This window comes from Grammomys surdaster, unplaced genomic scaffold, assembly GCF_004785775.1.
Source record: "Grammomys surdaster isolate TR1022 unplaced genomic scaffold, NIH_TR_1.0 141, whole genome shotgun sequence".
Lineage (NCBI taxonomy): Eukaryota > Metazoa > Chordata > Mammalia > Rodentia > Muridae > Grammomys > Grammomys surdaster.
The window spans coordinates 2,530,670-2,546,817 of NW_021604599.1; the positions used below are offsets into that span (position 1 = coordinate 2,530,670).

Below are 16,148 nucleotides of genomic sequence, written 5' to 3' on the forward strand. Positions count from 1 at the left end.
TGGCTCCAGTTGTAGATGGTTCCAGGTGTGGATGGTTCCAGGTGTGGGAGCCTCTAAAGCAGAAAATGAATGGAATTTACTCACACAAGGCATTGAGGGCAGACTTTAATGGGTAATGAAATCAGTTTGTGCTTTAAAGACCAAAACAACTCCTTGCTGGCTAGGTGACACAGATGTATGCTTTTGTCAAAGCCCATTAAATGGTTTAGCTAAAATCTTTGTATTTCACTCTGAGTTTTATAACAAAATACAAGAGTATTTGTTACTGATTGGCATTCTAAACTGCTTACAAAATAAAGTGTTCTGATAGTTACAATGTCCTTTGAATTACATAAAAAATAAGTTGGGGCTGGCAATATGGCTCAGTGGTAAGTGCAGCCTAGCTTGGTGGCCTGAGTTCTATCCCTGAGACCCACATGATGGAATGAGAGCTAACTCCCCATAGGCTCCCAATACATAAACACACATAAACGAACATATGCTAAATACACAAAAACAAATTAAAAAGTAACATGGACAGCGTTATTGAAGAATTTATAGGGGATATGTGGGTACCTTGCTACAGTGCTTTCAAATTACCCATGGACTTGAAAATTTATTAAAATAATGTTGAGAAACTAGTCGGTTAAGGCCTGGAGGTGGGGCAGCAGCAGAGAATGATGAGATGGCCAAACCTTGGCAACCTCTGATCTCTAGAGCAACGTTGACAGGAAGCAGTGTTTGCGTTCGTCCAGAAAAAAAATCTCTTTCGATCATGTTTTTGTTTCTTAATTCATCTTACAAACAAAAACTTATTTCAGTGATGTTTATACTGTGCTCAGGAAAAGTCACGTGCTGATCTGACCCAGACCTAGGTTCTTCACACAAAAAAGAGGACAGTGAGATTTGCTTGCTTTCTCTTTTACTTCTGATTGGCTGTTTCTCGTTATTACAACACACCATCATAAACAGTTTTAGGGTTTTTTTTATTTGGTTATATTTTTTGTTTGTTTTGTTTGTATTTTGCTTTTTTGATGGTGTTGTTCTTTTTGGTGATTGTTGTTATCATTGTTTTTGGTTGTTGCTTTCGTTTGAGGTGCCATGGCTTGAATCTAAGGCATATGGTCTGAAGCTAAGTGTCAACTTCAGTCTAGATTCTAAAACACAAAGTGAAATGGAAATTCCACTCTAATTTTGTCATGCTGACCTGCTAATACATATACATACTTGACAATGCTTGTAAAAGCCATGTCATAAATTATAAATTTGCGTACTTTTGACTTACACACATTCCTCTGGGTCTCCCTTTGCAGGATTTCATGCCCCTACCATGTCCTGGCCTGTGGCAGGGACTCTCATGATTGAGCCCACTGAGTCAGAAGACAAAGCAGAACTGGACAGATTCTGTGATGCTATGATCAGCATCCGGCAAGAAATTGCTGATATAGAGGAGGGCCGCATTGACTCGAGAGTCAACCCCCTGAAGGTATGCACACAACATCCCACAAAACCGAAACTGGTATCTGGGGAGTGTGCTGACCCTCCCTGAACCGTGATGATTAGATTCTTGCCCAAAATGAGACAATTATGAGAAGCAGAGAGGTTTCTATCTTATTGAATGGCTGTAGTGGTTACTTACTTAGGTGGACCTTGGTTGTAGGAGCTGTAGATGACACCTGTACCCAACTGTTTGTGAAAGGAGGGAGTGGAGGAAGGAGCCTCCCTAGTTGGAGAGTTCTTATCACTGTTTGTGTCATAGCATTTGTTTACTTCCTTCAGGAGCTCTCTCTGTAAACCCAGTTCTTGTGTTGGCATAGCAACCTGAGACCAACTTAATTGGTATTTGATTCAGCCTGGGAGTTTAGCAGTGCTTATGGCCCATGTGGGAAAAAGTTCAACATGTCCCCAATCTCTTCCAAAATACATTACTTTTAGAATCCTACCATTCTGGTTCTATGTAAACATTAACCAGGAGGCAGCTGGAGAAGAATGCTCTGTGGACAACAGTTGCATCTCCGTGGCTATAAGCCAGAGAATGAGATGCCGAGGCAGGTTCAGAACCCCCTGCCTGGAGGTGCACTGTGGAGGTGCTAAAAGGCTAGTCCCTTGCTTGAAATACTGTAGCAAAGGGAGGATCTTCCTTATAGTATGATGCCACGTTGTCAGCTGTGCCAACTTCTGCTCGATGTTACTGTGTGCACAGTGTGAACACGGAGGAAACGGCAGTCACTACCTTCAGGGTTAGATGTTGAGGTGAGGTGTGGGAGAAAGCAGCATTGTTTTGACCAGACTGCCTGCCACCATTTCTCTGTCCAGATGTCTCCACACTCCTTGACCTGTGTCACATCCTCCCACTGGGATCGGCCGTATTCTAGAGAGGTAGCGGCATTTCCGTTGGTAAGTTCTCTGAACTCTGCCAACCATGGCGTTATTATAGCACACCCATTCCCATTGTCCCTGAGGTTTTCCATCCAGTCTTGTTATGTAAAGTGTATCTGGGATGGCTGGTGGTATAGATTATGATGAGGAACCAAGGGGTCAGACTTAGCCCTCAGGGGTCATCTGAGCTCATTCAGAGCATCAGTCCTAAGCCTAGAGCCCACAGGATCAGGAAATAACACTGAACAGCAGTCCTGATCAGACGGCTCAATGTGCTTCCCACCAGTGGGAGGTGGATTCAGTGTGCTGACTTTTCTTTTAAAGACTTTATTATTTGTGTGTGGGAGGGGCAGGAGGTGGAGGTTAAGTGTGTATGAGTTTATATGAACCCTGCGTGTAGCAGCACCTGGAGGTGAGGATATCAGCTTCATTGGAACTTGAGTTTCCGATGGTTTGTGAGTGCCGAGTGGGTTCATAAGAGGCTCTCAACCACTGAGCCATCTCTCTGGTCTCTAGCATTTCCTTCTGATCCCAGAGGCATAAGGATAAGATTCCTAAGTTGAAATTGTGCAAAGTGTGGGTCTTGGCATGTGTTGGGCCACTGGTGCCTTGGGCTGCGGGAAAATCCAAAAACTATTACATCTTGATTTCCCTCAAAGGACTCAGAATATCCCAAAACATCCATCTTTTCCGTTTCAGCCCTTTGTGAAACCAGAGAACAAATTCTGGCCAACCATTGCTCGGATCGATGACATCTACGGAGATCAGCACCTTGTCTGCACCTGCCCACCCATGGAGGTCTACGAGTCTCCATTTTCAGAACAGAAAAGGGCCTCTTCTTAGTCCTTCTTCCTAAGTTCAAAGGACTGACTTGATGTCTCTTGCTGGAGCATTTGACAAGCAAAGATATTTCTTTTCCTTCCCGTGGCTCACATGAGTTTTATATGCTGTATATTTTTATAGTCTTTCAAGGCAAACACGATTAGCATGGTGAGTGGCGGCGGCCTGCTGTACAGCAAGGCAGTTGCTGTTTGTGTTGCCTTGATCAGGAGCCATTTACTTTGCCAGATAGAAAATTTGGAGTGCACTAGCAATTTTAACGTTTAATTCAAGAATTTGCAGAGTTCAGAGCCTATGATGGGAATTCAATAGAGATTCTTTTTGTTCCAAATAAGTCCTCGTGGACTGTGTACTCTGTGGGAAACCCCAGGGCAAATGTTTACATTTTGTACACACTGAAGAATTCTTCCTCACTAATGTGCCTGATCTGTCACAGCATTTGAGTGTCTTCCATTCACTGTGTGGATTTTTTTTATCTGCTTTTATTAGTGTTCTAATAAAATTGAGTTTGAATAGTGCCTTCCCACTTGATTTTACACCCATGATACACAAGACTCAGGAAGCTGAAGGGCGAGAGCTCTGTCCAACAGCAACATTTACACTGTCACCCTTGCTTTTGACTGGCTAAGGGCAGTCTGTATAGCCTGTTTCCCAAAGAAGGCCACCCTGGCCTTTTCATCATGAGCCACATGTAACTTAACCTCAACTTACGGAAGTTCAAATAGCGGTTTCACTCATTTAGCAGTTAAGCCCAGAGATAGCAGTGAAGGGCTCACTGTCCTTTGTGGGGAGAGCCAGCAGCCTTGAATGAACATGGAAGGAGTGGATCAAGTCCTAAGTAAACGGGCTATTGACAAGGACCAGTGCTTCAGACTCATGGGTACAGACAAAACCTTACCCTCATCAAACTCAGGAAACTGGCAGAGTTCCTGGTCCTTGTGCAGATGTTGGTAGTGTATAGAAACTAGAAACCACAGCCTCCTCCATCTGGATTACTGCAACCTGAGAATGTTTCCTACAGACAGACCTCCTACTGAGACAACCTAATTCCTTCTCACATAAATAACAAAGTTGCTGAAATATCAGGTTTTTACTGAGACTTGATGCCACTTCATCAGAACAAGCATGGCTCACCCAATCCCAGTGTGTCTGTGTGTCTGTCTGTTCTTTCTTCATTCCCTTGTCACCTCAGTCAGGTTTCCAGGACCAAGCAATCCTCCAATCATACCCTCTCACATCTTTTGCACAGTTCATACCTATGACCTCAAGATGGCTGCTCTTCCTCCAAGCATCTTATGTGCCAGCTAGTCAGGAAAAGGGGGGGACCCAAAAAGCAAAAGGCACGTTCCATCTCCTCTGGAATACCTTTCTAAACAGTTCCACCTAATAACTTCTGCTTTCTAGCAAGACCCTTGCTCCTAGCTACAAAAGGGTGTGGAGAGTTCTGCCATGCTGCTGCCCAAGAGGAAACGTTTGCTAACTTCGTAAGGAAAGGAGGAGTTTGTGGTGGGCAGCTAGCCTGTCTGCCACAGAAGTTACCTCCAAAGTGGCAATCACTCGCCACCTTCTCACCTAACAGTTCCTAAGAGCTGCCGTGAGGCTCTTTGACATGCTTCCTTGCAGGTGGGTCACCCCAACAATTATGCAATCACTAAGCTTGTATGCTCTTATGAAATTCTCCCACACAATCACACATAAAAAGCATATCCTGTTTCAGCCTAACAAAAGTAGTACCAAGCAATGGGACCCTTGGTTTTCATTTCCTCCACTAATAATTAAACTAATAGCTACTGAGCACGTCTCAGGTACTATGTGCCTGTCACAAAACATGTAGAGATTCCAGAGGTCACATGCTTGGTAAGAATTAGAACCTAGCTCCAGGGCCTAACAGTCAAACAGGCAACAACAAACCTGAAGAGCAGGAAACGTAGATGCCGCGTGCCCGGTCCTTTCTCTGGAAGCACCAGGAATTTTCTACCTGGAGTACTGCTCACCACCACCATCACTTTGTTTGGCTCCTGTTTGCTCTCCCGATTTCAGCACCTCAATGCTCTTCCTTGGGTCCCTGAGAAATGGGCAGCTTTTTTATTTTTGTTCCTTCCTTTTAAAAACCAAGTTTTGTTAATTATTCAGTTCTTTTGTCTTTCTGCCTCAGACTAAGTACCCTGAGAACGAGACTATATTTCAGTGATCACTGGATTCCCAGCAGAGAGTAAGGGCTTCCTATGCTGTATTCAATTAGAACGTCATGTGAATAAAGGAGCATGATCCTGAGTCATCCTGCACGGGAACTTGCAATGTCTGTGGCGAATAGCTCTTTTTAAGTGATGTGCAAAACCACCCAGCCTTGAAGACAGCCCCTGGCTTCATGTACAATGTGCCTCTAATTAAAAAGTTTTGCTTATTCTGGCCAAACACATACCCTTAAATTTAGTCCTCGAGCTATCCTTAGCTGTGTAGAAGTGCCTTTGAAGGATTTTAACTAGGACTTTGAGAAAGGCTTGTGCCTGTGTCCTGTGTCCTAGGATCCCTCTTGCCTCCTGCCCAGGGGCCCTTCCAGAAATACTCCTCCGACGGGATTCAAGGACTCTGGCTCATAACGGAAGCAATGAGCTCCATATGCCTTGGAAACATCACTGATCCGTTATGTGGTCCAGTGTCCTGCAGAGCACCAAAGGGATGACCTTCCATTCCAGTTTTCAAGCTGCTTGTCACAGGTGGCTTTTACATCTAGAAAGGGACACTTTAATCCTCTATCTGGCCAAGAAACTGTGTTACTTTGTCATTGCTTACATCATGCCCCCTTTCTGGGTAAAAGATTTCCTTCTGTCTTTCCTCCTCATACTTTAGAGAACTTTCTGGAATGCTAGGTCTTCAATGGATGGGTCTTCAAAGGGTGAATTTCTGTCAGTGTTGTATCAATTTGTGGGGTGGGGTGGGCCAGGAGAGTCCTGAGGATCTAGCTGCAGGATTGCCTTGCAGGTTCTAGGCAAACCTAACTTCTGAAGTACACCCCCAGCCCTTCAAGGTTAATCTTACTACTTTGAGAATAGACCCTTGTGGCTTGGCTAAGTGAGGGTTTCCAAAGCTGCCCCAAATGGGGTGTTCATACTGTGCACTTAGATGTGCTAGGCTCAATCCTTCCTGAACCAAAACAAGAAAGCATGGCTCCTGTGCCCCTACCCCAACCAGGTTCACTCTCCCAGCCAAGGTAATGCAGTTGAAAGGGCACTACACACGAGTCCAAATCTGAGGCCAAGGTTAAGTATGCCAGAGGCAGGGGAGTGAATGTCTCAGGGGCTTGAAGCTGAAAACTAAATCCAGAGATTAGTGGTCCCTGGGAGCAGGGCTGGTGGTGGTAGAGGCAGGGTTGTCATGGAAACCCAGGGTGCATACTAGGGAAGGGTTGGGGTAAGATTCATGATCATGTGATTTTTTTTTCTCCCTTTCTTCTCTTGTGATTTCCATTCACTGACTGCTCCACTCACCCTTTCTCTCTCATCCCTCATGACTTATCTTGACTGAATCTGAAACCCAACCACGAGACCTGTCCCAGGCAGAGACATGTCCCAGGCAGGTCATTAAAGGCATTTCCAGGAAGGAGTAAGGGCGACACCTCCTTCCCCCCAGCAGCTCGACTCCATCTGCCCAGCTTGCGCTGTGCTTGTGACTCATCCACTCTGTGGTGATGGCTGCTGCTGCAATCCAGCACTTCTCTCAGCCTTCCAAAGTGGACCAACTAGAGACCAGTGGTTCTCCAGGAATCCTCTAGACTGTGGACAGAAGACGAGAACTGCAGAGGCATCCAGCGGCTCCTGGGTCCTGGCCTCTGGAATGCACCATCATTGTTGAGACTACCCTGCCCCTCCTCTCTAAGCTGATGTAATAAACTCCTTTTCATAATTCTGTCTCTGCTGTTCCTCCTAAGGCCCCTGATACATCCTTAGCCCCTATTCAAGAGTGGCCCAGCTGTTGCCGCATGCTGCCAGGCTTGAACTTCAGAAACATGTCTCCCAGAACCTCTCCCACTTCTCAAGGAGGATGAGAATCTCTATTTTAGAATTAGATTTCTGTTCTCAGATCACCCAAACAAAGGTTTGCCCAGAAAATGTGGCAGGAGGCGGGATCTGGTGCTAAAAAATGGCGAAAGATTTCCTTGAAAGCTGTATTTTTTCTATGATGCTGTGATAGGCTTTGACATAAACTGGTAATCCAGCTCTTTCCTCAACATCACTGTTCCTAGGGGAATATTTGTACAAATCCATAAAACATTAACTCACTTTGCTAGTCAAAGAAGATGCCCTGTTTTCTGTTTAAAATGAGCGCTGCTGGGCTTAGAACTCCGCGTCAGAGCTTTTATACGGCATTAAATGAGGACGTGGGCTCAACTGACAGCGCCATTGAACAAAGCATGCTAGCAAGAATAAGTAAAATGGAACTAGAGAATGCTTACTAATTCTGAATGAAGAGAATGTTAAAAAAAAAAAAAGAACAGATGACTCTTACTCTGTTATGGATTTCTAGAATAAAACTGTTTGTTAGTTCCCTGGAACCAACATAACAGACAGGGATGGGCTTGATATCTGCCTCTTAATGGTTGGAAGGATTATGTTAACACACACACACACACAACACAATACACGCACACGCACGCACACATCCCATTATGCAGGAAGCAGAGGCAGACAGATCTCTGGGAGTTCCAGGCTGGCCAGGACTACCTGTTGAGACACTGCCTCAAAAACAAACAAACAAACAAACAAACCATTCAAAACATAAAACCAAGTGGACAAACTTTAAATACACTGAATATTCAATAACACTATTCAATAATATCTAATAAATTACTTGGAACAGATGTCTGTGTACATCTGTGTATTTTACCCACTTTCTGAAACACTCTCATTTGCGAAATATGAAGCAGCACTCAAAATACTAAGAGAAACTAAGATAAAAGCTGCAGGTAACAGGATGGAGAGAGGGCTCAGCAGGTCACAGCACTTGCTGTTCAGTTCCCAGTCCCCATACTAGGTGGCATATGACCAACTGAGTTCCAGGGCGTCTGATGCCTTTCTGGTCTCTGGGTATCTGCATACATGCACACAGCATATACTCAGATATGCAGGAACACATATATAACCATAAATAAGAATTAGCAAAAATCTTGAAAAAGTAGTAGAGTATCACAGCACAGTCAACATGTTCTTTTGAATAATATCCTCATTTATAATTGAGCCAAAGGTGAAATGTATCCTTACTGTGTCAGAATGGATCTACCTTTCATATCAAAATCAAAGTAAAAATGCTTCAATAAGACCCAATGAAAACCAAAATTTAAAAAATCCACAGAAGTCAGAAGAATGTAAACAAGTAAAGCTGGATATGTCGTTTTCTGATCATAAAATATTTATTAAGGTATACTCTTAAGGAATATAGTGAATATAAAATGTAGGATCACAATGTGAAGCAATTTTAATCTTCTCAAAAGCCAGCACAGCCCTCCTAACCTGCAGGCAGAGCCCACCAGGAGGACTGAGCAGCTGAGGAGGACAGAGCAGCTCTTCAGGAACATTTACTACTAGAGCTTCAGACACCTGTCATTGCAAGAGCACACCACATTACACTAATGCAGCAACAATGCATTCATATTGTTCTCATTAGTCATTAGTAGTCAATTTGCATAAAACACCAGAAAAAAATCACAATGGAGATCACAAATGAGTTAAAAAATGAACATGTTCTTGCAAAACACGCACTGTGATGGAAATAGACATTTAAAAAAAGGAGTATGCATATTACAGAAGCTGCACTCATCCCAACAATCTCATCTGCCTTCTTTCCTGGAAAAGCAAATTACAAGGAACAGGCACAACTAATACTTGGGAGGCAGTGTGTAGCTAAAATTTCATTTAACTATAGTTAGTCAATGATTTTTAAAATCCCCGTAAATCTTTTCTGTCCTGAGGTAGTTGCAAAATAAATCATAAATTGGGTAATCAACTACAGTGGAGGCTTCATGTCTTCATTCATGAAAATGGGTTGTTACTGAGAAGAACTACCTTCTGCTATCTAAAAGACAGTTGAGAATGGGCCTCTGACTACACACACAGGATGATGGCTGTGGGGGAGAGGTGCTGCTGCTTCCAGACAAGAGACCTGGTCCAGCACTGCTTTAACCCTCCCACTCATTGTTAGACTTGTTACTGTCCAAAAATCCAGCAGGAGCAACACAGAAGCACGCAGATCACCGGCCTTTGCTGTAGCCAGGGAAGAACAGGTCAAGTAGAGTTTGGAGGGTCTCATTTAGAATCATGACATAATTCTGCCCGAGATCATGCCGGCAAGCAGGGCAGGAAAAAACCTGGGCCTTAAAGGAGCGCTGTAAACAATCCTAAGGTAAAGACAAAAGAAAAACACACAAGGTGAGGGGGCAGGACAGGAGAAAACAGGAAAGAGGGAGAAAAACAACTTCAATTATATGGAAAATCGTTCAACAAGTTATGTTCTTAATAAAAATAAAGACCCACTACTCCTTATAAGAGAAAGGTCTAGGATGAACAGTTATGAAGGCCGCCGGATTCTGTACTGTCTACTAATGTGTACTGTGAGACTTCAGATGAATGACAGAACTAGTTTGTGCCTTGATTTTCTCATCTAGTAAAGTGAGTCTTAAGAGAGTCCTGAAAGAACTCTAAAGAAAAATATTAATGACTCTGCTGCTGAGAATTAAAATACATTTTATCAAATCACTAACCATAACGGGTCCTCTGAAGCACGCTTACTTGTACTAAGTCTAGAGCCTACTGCCATATGGTTAGGCATAAGATGTGTCCATTTCAGAGGAAACCATAAACTGACGCTTGGTAGGCAAGCGTCTTCCTCTGGGTTAGCTAAAGCTCGATGGTCCTCATCCACTGCAGCCACAGCACAATGCTCAGTGTACCTGAGCATCCTGACCTTTCATTCAGTGCAGTAACTCTTTCAGTTTGCAGTACAGCACGTAGAACACATGCTGGCTGTCACAGACAGAAGAGTGACACTGTAGCTTCCTATTCTCCACCTCAGCCTTCCCTCCCTCCAAGCACAGCACTACCTCCAACTGTATGCATGAGAACTACAAGTACACAACTTTACACTGCAGCTATCTAATCACCAAGATGTGATTAAAACGTTTTCTAACAGGAAAAGTACCCATGCCTAGCCTCAAGAAAAATGGTTGACAGGAGGCACCCACTGTGCTGTCAGACCTAGCAAGGGAAAGTGGATCTGAACTTACCTTACAGACGTTGTGAAAGCATTCTGTTGTGACGGGCTGGTAAACTAGTTCTTGGCAGCACACACACATAAAAGACTGTTCCAATTTCTTCAGGAAATTCTACAATAATGCCCAAAAGGAGAAAAGAAGAAAAGATTAGCAGTTCAAAACTTACTAATGAATTCTAAATGATGACAGACAATCTCTTAGTCACACTTAAAATGTTCTCCACTAAGAAAATCAAGTAGGGACTTCCTAAGGGAAACAAACTTAAATGAAAGAAACTAAGGAAAGTTCATCGGTCTCCTAAAACTTTCCAGTCCAGTGGTAATAACTATTTCATTTTGTTTGCTTTTGTTCTATTTTGGGTGTTGGGCTTAAGGGAGAAAGAGGGGTCTCTCCTGACACAGGTTGGGCCTCAAACTAATCTGTTTGTGCATACTCACAGCTTCCGCCTCTTGAGCACTGGGAGACAGGCACAGAGGTGGGGTTGGAGGGAGTTAGGGCCAACAAGATGGCTCAGTGGAAAAGGGACTTGGGTGTTGAACCTAACAACTTGAGATTCTCTCTCCACAGAGAACCACATGGTGTAAAAAGAGAACCAGCTCCCAGGAGTTGTCCTCTGACCTCCAAAGGCCAGAGGTGTGGACACAGATGTGTGTGCCTGCTCAGGAATACATACACATGCACACACAGAGCAAGGAAGGATCCAGTTCAGTGGTATACTTGCCCAGCACTGTAAATACAGCAGAAAACAGACAGCTCATCACGAGGCCACTAAACACGGATGTCTGTTTTGTTTTGTAAGCTCCACTGCAGATTGCAGCAAATAAAATAATGAGGCAGTCAGCCTCTTCCTGTTACAAACTACAGTGTATTCTGAATCTAAAGAAGCACTAGGTAACCTCTAGTATTCAGTGTCATGAGACACCTGTTTTTCTTCCTAAGATGCTGTGTACTATTCTGCCTCAATTTCCAAGTCACATATTTTCCAGGAAGTAAGATTTACTTGAAATGGGCAAGTGTGTGAGGTGGGGTGTCAGAGCACATGTGACAGGGTCCCCCTGAGATGGAATTACAGGTGGCTGTAAACTGCCCAAACTGGGTGCTAGGAATCACACTTGGGTCTTCTGCAAGAGTAATACAAGCTCTAAACCACAGAGCAATCTCTCCAATCCTGATGACAAATATTTAAATGGATTATAACTAGTTTACTTTACTTCAAAGCTGAACATACAAGTTTTAAAAATCATACAAACTGTTTAAAACTTACATTATTAGATTATCTCATCTCTGAACTATAACAAAACCTTTCTGCTGAGTTTTAGATTCGGTTGACTGACTTTTACAACTGCAAATTCTTCCTAAAAAGAGCACCTAAGTGTAAGTTAATTGATTTAGGATTAAAATCAACATCTAAGAAGTTTAAAATAAATTTACAGCTGTTTAAATTTATTGACTCCTGTTAGCTCTGAAAGGTCAATGAAATGGATTAAAAAACTACATAAAATAAGGACTTGTGAAAATCATTGTTTCCATTTTTAATATCAGAACATCATTAGTTAAGAAAAGCGTTCTATACCGGTCCTTCTACAAGAGACACAAGCACTTCATCCCACAGCTTCTGGTTCTGACTGTCTTCTTTGATCAGGCGTTGCTGCTGAGGCGTGAGCTGGAAAGCCTCTACTGCGTCTGTTGAATCTGATGCCTTAGGCACTTTGGAGTCACTTGGACACTCATCTAGGTAAATTTATAAAATATGTCAGTAGACCCTCATAAAGGTTCACTGGTGCCAATAATGTTCAGAGGGAAGATGCCTACATGTAGCCGCTTCCCCTCGAGTCTAGGATACTGTGTTGGTTTGTATATGCTCAGCCCAGAGAGGGGCACTATTAGAAGGTGTGGCCTTGTTGGAGTAGGTGTGTCACTGTGGGTGTGGGCTGTAAGACCCTCATCCTAGCTGCCTGGAAGTTAGTCTTCTAGCAGCCTTCAGATGAAGATGTAGAACTCTCAGCTCCTCCTGCACCATGCCTGCCTGGATGCTGCCATGTTCCCGCTTTGATGATAATAGACTGAACCTGTAAGCCAGTCCCAATTAAATGTTGTCCTAGTAAGAGTTGCCTTGGTCATTGTGTCTGCTCATAGCAGTAAACCCCTAACTGAGACAGATACTTACTATACTTGCTGTTGATATGGCTCTGACTCTATTAAAGAGACAAACACAGTGCCCCAAACAAAACCCTTCTACTATAATTGCTTATGAACTCAATTTCTTCTCTATTTGTCTTTATCAGCATGTGTTATTAGTACAGGTGCTCTGCAACTGCTACTTGCCATTTGAAGCTGGTCTTTTGGTGCCTTCACTGGTCTGCTTCTTTGACTGTCCCTTGGTCTTCTTCCCTTCCTTATCTGAGGGGTAACCTGCTGGGTACTGGTAGGGGATGAAAAGAGACAATGTTGACTTACATTTCACAGAGTGAGAGGCTCCAGATTCAGAGGAACGTTTAGAGGGGAAGGGAGGAGTTGTTTATACTTTCTCCACACTTCATTTACACAAAGCAAATATATACTTTCAGAATTCAAAGGGCAAAAGAAAATTGAAATCTCAAATTCTACTTAAAGCCTTACAGCCTTAACTGTTACAATGTTCTACACTATAATTTGATTATTTCAGTTTTAGATCTAAGAGAAGAAAATCGTCACGTTTTGTTGGTGGCTTAAAAAAATTTAAGAAAAAGAGAAACTAGCATGAAGTAAGGATCAAATAAGGAACACGAGAACTGATATTCAAATAAACAAGATGAAAATTGTAGCTCAAATCGCAAAGCAATAAATTGAGTGCCAAATTTTTCATCCCCTAAACTTACAGGTTGGAAGAAAATTTTTAGAAAACTAAATGGAACTTAATTAATTTTCCACCACCTAAAAGTTAGATTTAAAGGGAAACAGTCTACCTCTTAACCTTGATTGATGCCTATTTTAGAAGGAAGGCATGACTTTGTGATAATGCTTATGTTTAAGGCTTCACATATTTATGCTTCTGCTCATTTTCCAGCTGGTGAATCTCATTTGAACAATCATTTCTAGGAGTTTAAAGACAAGAAAAACACTCAAAGGTGTCTGACCCTGTATGAGTGGTAAGACAGTGTCCACGGTTCAGTCCCAGTATACAGCAGGACAGAGCCAAGTCAAAGGACAATGCTGATTGGCTTCACTAAAAGAACAACTGATGGGGACAATGGCAGATGAGCAACTCTGGAAGCCATCACTCCACTTTCCCCTGCCAAAAATTCTCCAACCAAGTTCCAAACAGAATTAAATACATTTTGCTTTTCACTGGCAAGTCCATCTTTTTCCCAGCATGATACACAGGAAACCACCTTTTGTCTAGTTTCTTTTGCGTCCTTGCATCTCATTATCTCTCAGAGTCTGCTGATCAGCTGCTATGCCGTATACTGATAAGGCCTGGAGATAGTTGTACATTCTTATAACATATGAGCAGTACAGACCAAGGGGATCTAACCTGCAATCGCAGACACAGTCTCCTTGATCGTTCAATTCCTTCTGAGGTCCAAGGAGCAGGTTCAACATCATCTCGTCTTAAAAGATAACGCCAAACCAAAAAGCCATGGCTGGATGAAATCTCTGGCCAGTATTTCACTACCTATATCATAATATTTCAGTATTACATTGAAATGTAAGGTTTAGACTAACCAAACATAAAGTTTAAATAAATCTGACATAATTAAATGCAACATCAAAAGACAGTTGCTATGCTGTAAACAACAGTATATAAATCAAGAATATTATTAACATATTGTTATGAGTTTATTTCCTATTAAGATAGTTCTCATATAAGGATATAGCATAAATTTAACATAGCAACAAATTAACAGATTTTATTTTACAAGCTAGATAGGAAAAATGGGAGTAGATGATTTGCTTATATTTATCCAAGGACACAAATACACAAATCCATCTTTAATACTATATGTATTCTGCCTTGAAAAATTCAATTGTTATTATTAACATTAAAAGCATTTTTAAAAGACACATAGTAGGCAAGATATATACTGATCAAATTAGTTACACAGTTTTACCACATAGACTATATACTTAAAAAAGGAACTCTTGGGACTAGAGTGGAGTGCTTGCCTAGCCTATACAAGCCATGGGTTAGAGCCCTATCAGTGTCAAACAAAACAAACAAAAGGGAAACCATCTGCACCCAAATTACATGTAACTCTGCCTTAGGAACTTCAAAGCCCCACCCCCACCCCCAATATTGAAATTAAAAGTTCAGTTCATGTATCTTACATTTATAGAAAAAGTAGAAATGCCAATGAACTAGCCCATCCTTTCTTTCTCTAGCCCACCCAGGAGTCCCCTGTGGTAATCATGTCTTAGCCCCAGAATGACCCAGGAGATGTCATGCCAGATAGAGCACCTTATAAATGCCATCATATCTGTTGCCTTCTTCTGGAGCATATTTGCTGATCTTCCTCCCTTTAAAACTGCGTATCACTCTGACTGGCTTACCAGCTCTCCAATTCCGAGACTCTGCTCCAATTTTATCATCCAATGGAGCATCACAGTTTAGGGCCAATGCCCTAAAAAAGACAAAACAAAGTTTATGCCAAGCAATCTTACTCCAAGTATACAATCGAGCCTTTAGCTCAATTAAAAGGTAAATTATGCCTTACCTGAAGATTAAGATTCTATGATTCTTTACATATTATTCCAGACAATAGACTATGCTTTCCCCCACCAACAGAGAAGACATATCAGTTTTCTGTTGTCACCCCCCTCCAAGCCAAGAAATTGGTTCTCAAGGAGCCTATAGGGTTCTTCTGAAAGTAATAACATCTGTGGCACGTATGATAGAACACAACCAGAAATCCATGGGATTTGCTTAAAATAATAATGTCTGTCAAGAAGAGGGAGATGTTGGAAAACTAAGACAACTGATTGCTTTAATAGTTAAGCTTTGTTGAAGTGTGGTAAACTGCTGGAATAATGTAGAAAAAAATCTAGAAAAATAAATGTGTCAGCAAGGTACAAATGGTGTGTCTAGGTTTTCCACATTCCAGACAGCAGAAATTCTGTCTAAAGGATGTAAGAATAAGTATGACATGAGAATGTTCTCTAAAGACCTCCACAAAAGTGAATCAAAATGCTGGGGAAGTCAAGAGAATGAAGAAACTAATTTCTTGAGATCACTGTGGTTTACTGATGACACACAGCCAAGGAGGATAGCTATGCTGGAAGAACACATTCTGGCTGAAGCTTTCCCTTAGCACGGAGTGGTAAATCAATGAGCATATTTAGATGTTATTAGAACTTTTGAGGAGTATGTAATTCTAAAAATAGCAGTCTGCCCAAGCTGGGATATTATTTAAAATACCTACTAATTTCTCACTTCAGGAAAATAAAACATTGCTAACACAGGAGGGGTTAAAACCTGAGTTGACTCAGCAGGTAAACAGCTGCCTTGTAAGCGGGAAGACCTAAGCTTTCATTCTGAGAATGTCCGTATAAAATTCCAGGTCATAACCATGAGTATAGTGGCAGCACAAGGGGACTCAACACATGGCTGAAAAGATACAGGGGACCTGAGGGGAGTGGATAGAAAGAGTGGAGAGTGAGTATGATCAAACACTGTGTGCATGTAGAAAACACTCAAGGAATTTATAAA

General features: G+C 42.1%; 2 protein-coding genes across 2 annotated transcripts in view; one reads left to right on the forward strand and one right to left on the reverse strand.

The window, feature by feature from the left end:
- The window catches only part of Gldc (glycine decarboxylase), an 83,223-nt gene extending 79,507 nt beyond the window's left edge, over positions 1 to 3,716 (forward strand). The window contains exons 23-25 of the mRNA XM_028764102.1: positions 1,293 to 1,465; positions 2,296 to 2,376; positions 3,058 to 3,716. Of these exons, the coding sequence (XP_028619935.1) occupies positions 1,293 to 1,465; positions 2,296 to 2,376; positions 3,058 to 3,201 (398 nt within the window). The 3' untranslated portion in view covers positions 3,202 to 3,716. The remainder of the gene's footprint in view (positions 1 to 1,292; positions 1,466 to 2,295; positions 2,377 to 3,057) is intronic.
- A 4,865-nt stretch (positions 3,717 to 8,581) lies between these two features.
- Uhrf2 (ubiquitin like with PHD and ring finger domains 2) overlaps positions 8,582 to 16,148 on the reverse strand; it is a 62,206-nt gene continuing 54,639 nt past the window's right edge. The window contains exons 11-16 of the mRNA XM_028764053.1: positions 14,901 to 15,063; positions 13,977 to 14,117; positions 12,788 to 12,884; positions 12,036 to 12,193; positions 10,475 to 10,573; positions 8,582 to 9,589 (exon numbers count right to left, since the gene is read on the reverse strand). Coding sequence (XP_028619886.1) covers positions 9,443 to 9,589; positions 10,475 to 10,573; positions 12,036 to 12,193; positions 12,788 to 12,884; positions 13,977 to 14,117; positions 14,901 to 15,063 — 805 coding nt within the window. The 3' untranslated portion in view covers positions 8,582 to 9,442. The remainder of the gene's footprint in view (positions 9,590 to 10,474; positions 10,574 to 12,035; positions 12,194 to 12,787; positions 12,885 to 13,976; positions 14,118 to 14,900; positions 15,064 to 16,148) is intronic.